The sequence below is a fragment of the Monoraphidium neglectum genome, assembly GCF_000611645.1.
Source record: "Monoraphidium neglectum strain SAG 48.87 unplaced genomic scaffold scaffold00323, whole genome shotgun sequence".
Taxonomy (NCBI): domain Eukaryota; kingdom Viridiplantae; phylum Chlorophyta; class Chlorophyceae; order Sphaeropleales; family Selenastraceae; genus Monoraphidium; species Monoraphidium neglectum.
In genome coordinates this window covers 27,690-31,861 of record NW_014013305.1, presented here as the reverse complement: position 1 = coordinate 31,861, position 4,172 = coordinate 27,690, and the positions used below count along the sequence as shown (strand labels likewise).

Here is a 4,172-nt window from a genome sequence, read left to right as displayed (position 1 = left end):
GCGTCGCCGCGGCCGGGCGCCGGGCTGGAGCCGGCCGCTGCGGCCGCGGTGGCGCGGCTGGACAAGCCTTACAAGCAGCCGGCCGAGCTGCTTGCCGCGCCGCCGGGGGGCCAGGTGACCGCGCATTCTTATACACTAGCAAAGCGCCCCTGCCCCTCTCCATCGTCGGTCGCTGTAGGGTGGGACCGCCGCCCTCTGCAGCATGCGACTCGCCCTGAGATGAAGCCATGACTCACTTGGACCCTGTGCTGACCGCCCTGCCTGCCCTCGCTCGCCCTCCCCCTCTCGTTACACCGCGCCGCCGCCGCCCTACACTCGCTAGGTGTCCATCGCGGGCCGCCGCCTTGCCACAGGGGAGGTACCGCTGCCGGAAGCCATCAACATTGCCGACGCGGCCGCTGGTGCGCCGCCGGGCGCGCCGCCGGGCCCCCCGCTTGGGCTCCCTTGCAGTGCGCGCTGCCGCGCGTGCGTGGCATTGTTGTGGTGCGCGCGGGCCGGGCGTGTCCCTGGAGGCATCTTGGACAATCATGGCATGATCATGCACGTGCCAATTGGGTCTGCGGGCCGCTCGCATGCGTGCATTCGCGCTGCGCAGCACACCTGCTCCCAACCCTGACCCCCTCATTTGCTGCGGCGCATGCTTTACAGGAGGGCGCGTGCCGATCGCCTCCACTCACACCTTGATCCCGCCCATCCCCTGCCCTCCCCCACCCAACTGCATGCGCAGCGGCCGGCGCCAGCGACGTTTGTATGGAAGGCGGGAAGGAGCAGCCCGAGCCCCTCGCCGCGCCATCTTCTGAGCCCGCGCTGTCAGCGCAGCAAGCGCAGCACGCGCAGCATGCGCCGGCCCACGAGACTGCGTCGACGCCCGGGCAGGTGTATGGCGCACACGCGGTCGCCGCCGGTGCTGCGGCACGCGCTGCGGCGCTGGTCCACATAGGTGGGCGGCTGCTCGTGCGTAGCGCCTCGAAACGAGGGCGGCTGCGAAGGCATCTAATCGACGCTGTTTGTGCGTTTGCTGTTGTGTAGGGAACGGTACTGGCTGCATGTTGAGCCTGTGCGGGCGTGAGTTGTGTACTCTGCTCAAAACGAGGCCTGTCGCCCTACGCTGGCGGCGCACACAGCGCCGTCACCGAGGGGCCCCTTTGCCCGTTTGACAATAATGAAAGCAACGTCGACCCCAGTCGTTACAGGTCCGTCGCTCTTGTCACCCTCGCTCGCCTACTCCTTCCCTTGCAACCCTACCCCTTCCCTTGCCCCAGGACTACCGGTCCCTGAGGCCGCCGGCATCGCCGAGGCATCTCAGGACCCCTCTGCCTCCTTTGACGCCGACTCGTCCGTCTCCGCCGGCCCCGCGGCCGGCGCCGCCGCTGCCGTGGCAGGCGCGGAGGGGGCGGAAGCTTCCCTGTACCAGGACCCTCCGGAGATCCTGCGGCGTATGAGGAGCCACGATCTCGTCCCGGGGCCGGCGGAGGAGCCCACCGCGCCCGCCGCCGCGGCGCCCGAGGCGCCGGACACGCCCGGCCCGCTCGCGCGCACCGCGCCGGAGCTGCTGCGCGCCCACGACCGCGCGGCGCGCGTGGCGGCGGTCGCGGGTGCGCTGGTGCACGCGGGGCGGCCGGTACCGCGGAGCGCAAACATGGCCGAGGCCGTGGAGGAGCCTGGTGACGTCATCGACTTTGCCAGCGCGCGCACCAGCCAGGCGGCCACTGCAGCGGGCGCCGGCACCACGCCGGCTGGCGAGCAGCGGGAGGGCGGCGGCGGAGGCGTCAGTGAGGGAGGGCAGCAGCTGCCGGACACGGTCCCAGACTTGCTGGCCGCGGCCTGCGGCCGCGCCGGCGCCAGCGCCGGCGCCGGCGGCGGAGCAGGTTGGGAGGCGCAGGTGCAGACGGGGCCGGAGGAGTGGGAGAGGGCGCACATAGTGTCGTGTGCCCCCGGCGGCGGCAGCGGCGCCCGCACCGCGGCGCCGGCTGGGCCGGGGGCCGCTCAGGCCACACCGCAGGCGGTGGAGGCGCTGGAGAGCGCCCTCGAAGGCGAGCAGTCGCAGCCCGGCTCGGGGGATCTGCATGCCGCGCCGTCGCTGACCCGGAGCGGCGTGTCGGCAGTGGCAGAGGCGGCGGTCACAGCAATCGCCACCGACGCGCTCGCCGCCGCAGCAGCCGCCAAAGCCGGTGGCGCGCCGGCGGGCACCTCAGAGCATGCTACCGGGGCAGCGGAGGAATTGCAGAGCAGCGGAGGTCAGCTCGGCGGCGTGGTGAAGGCGATCCAAGGCATGATCGGGCAGCAACAACAGACTGCGCCGCCGCAGCAGCAGGCGCCCGCGTCGGCCGAACGCTCAGGGGCGGCGCAGACGCCGGCGACCGCATGCGCCCCTAGCTTCGGCGCCGCGGGCGCGCCACGGGACGCGCTGGCCTGCAACGCGCGCCTCATGTCCCAGCTATCCCACGGCCGCGCCGGCCAGGGGCCCAAGGCGCTCGGTGTCGTCAGCGACAGCCGCCTTTCAAACGCGGGCAGCAGCTCCGAGCCGTCGCGCATCCCCTCCGCCGTCGCCATGTCGGACACAGACGCGCCCGCGCCGCCGCCGCCGACGGCGCTGCCGATGCCGCTGCCGGCGCCGCTCGAGCGGGCGCTTGAAATCCATTCAGAGCCGTCCCTGTCAGCGGGGCTCGCGCCGCCGCCGCAAGAGGCGGTGCTTGCGGCGACCGAGGAGCCAGCGACCCCTGCGGCGCCTCACTCGGCACCGTCGCTGTCGACGGGGATCGCGCCCGCTCCACCTGCGACGGCGGAGGTGCCGGCGGGTGCGGAGGTTGGGGAGTTGCTGGACCAGGAGTGCCTGATTGGGCGCGTCATTAACCCAGGCCTGCAGCAGCAAGAGCAGCAGCAGCAGCAGCCGGCAGCGGGTGTGGGATCATCAGGGCGCGACGGCGGCAGCGCGGTCGCGCCTGGCGCCGGGGACGCGCCTGCGCCGCTGCCCGCGTCAGACGAGGTGCTGCTGGCGGCTGGCCTCGACCCTGGCGCCGGCTCGCCGCTCGGCACGCCACGCATGGGCTCGCCCCGCGCGAGCGGGTCTGGGCTGGGCCCGCATGGGCTTGAGGGCGCCGCCGCATGCGGTCCCATGCACGCGCATGCGGCGCCATGCGAGGCGCCGGGGCCCCATGTGGCGGCCAGCGCGCATGCCGTTGACATCGGCCAAAGGCGTGAGGACGATATGGATTTGAAGCAGCCTGCCGACGCCTCGGCCGCAGCGCTCCAGGACAGCAGCCACGCGGAGTCGTCGGGCCACAGCAGTGGCGGCGACCGTGGCCAGCCGGTGTTGCGCGGCGGCGTTGGCGGCGAAAGCGCCAGCGGGGGCTCGGACGCAGGCATGTCGCGCTCCAGCAGCGACGTGTTTGCAAGCGCTGACGAGGACGGGGACTTTGAAGGTTGGGTGCAGCCTGAGGGTGAGGCGCAGCCGCTGCCAGCGGAGGAGGCAGGGGAGGCGGAGGTTGGGCATGCGGCGACGCGCGTCGTGCCACTCGCCGCCTCGGCGATCGAAGTCGGCCTTGCAGCCGCCGCTGCCGAGCTGCCGGCGTCCCCGACCAGCGCGGCCGCGCTCGCTGCCGCAGGCGCGGCCGCAGCGGCCGGCACGCCGGCAGCGGAGGGTGGTGTGTCGGCGCTGCGGGACGACGTGGTGTTGGGGGTGTGGCCGGCTGAGGCGGCGCCGCCGCAAGGCAGCGGCGACGGCGATCTGATTTCGAGCCCTGTGGATCAGATCCTCCCCAGCCCCGCAGGCGGCGATGCCGTCCGCGCCGGCGGCAGCGACAGCCAGCAGCTGCCCTTCGGGGCCGGCAGCGAGCTGGTTGCAGGGGACGCAGGGCTGGAGGGTGGCGCATGTGAAGGGGTAGGCCCTCAGATGGGCGAGGCTGTCGAGGTATGCGAGATTGCGGGCGCGCAGGAGCTGCTGGCAGCAGACACCAGCAGGGCTCCCGGCGGCGCTGTCGGCGGCGCGCCGGCGGCCGCGGCGGGCGAGGGCGGAACGGAGGAGGCGGCTGCGGCCGCAGAGGGCGGGGAGGAGGAGGGGCGATGCGAGGTGACCCTCGCTGACGTGGTGCGCGTCGCGGTCGCGCCGGCAGGCTCGCGGCGCCTGCTGCGCGCGCGCGCCAAGGCGGTCGCGGCGGCGGCCGCGGCGGCGG

At 73.8% G+C, this 4,172-nt stretch overlaps 2 protein-coding genes across 2 annotated transcripts in view; both read left to right on the top strand.

Annotated features, from left to right (window-relative positions):
• Positions 1–727: 727 nt before the first annotated feature.
• MNEG_2764 (hypothetical protein) lies at positions 728–940 on the top strand (the record flags this gene model as incomplete). The annotated part of the gene is made up of 1 exon (XM_014048763.1): positions 728–940. A coding segment is annotated over one exon (213 nt), but the record flags the coding sequence as incomplete, so codon positions are not given.
• Positions 941–1,162: 222 nt separating this feature from the next.
• The window catches only part of MNEG_2763 (hypothetical protein), a gene marked incomplete at both ends in the record, with an annotated part of 5,122 nt that continues 2,112 nt past the window's right edge, over positions 1,163–4,172 (top strand). The window contains 2 exons of the mRNA XM_014048762.1: positions 1,163–1,193; positions 1,263–4,147. Of these exons, the coding sequence (XP_013904216.1) occupies positions 1,163–1,193; positions 1,263–4,147 (2,916 nt within the window). The remainder of the gene's footprint in view (positions 1,194–1,262; positions 4,148–4,172) is intronic.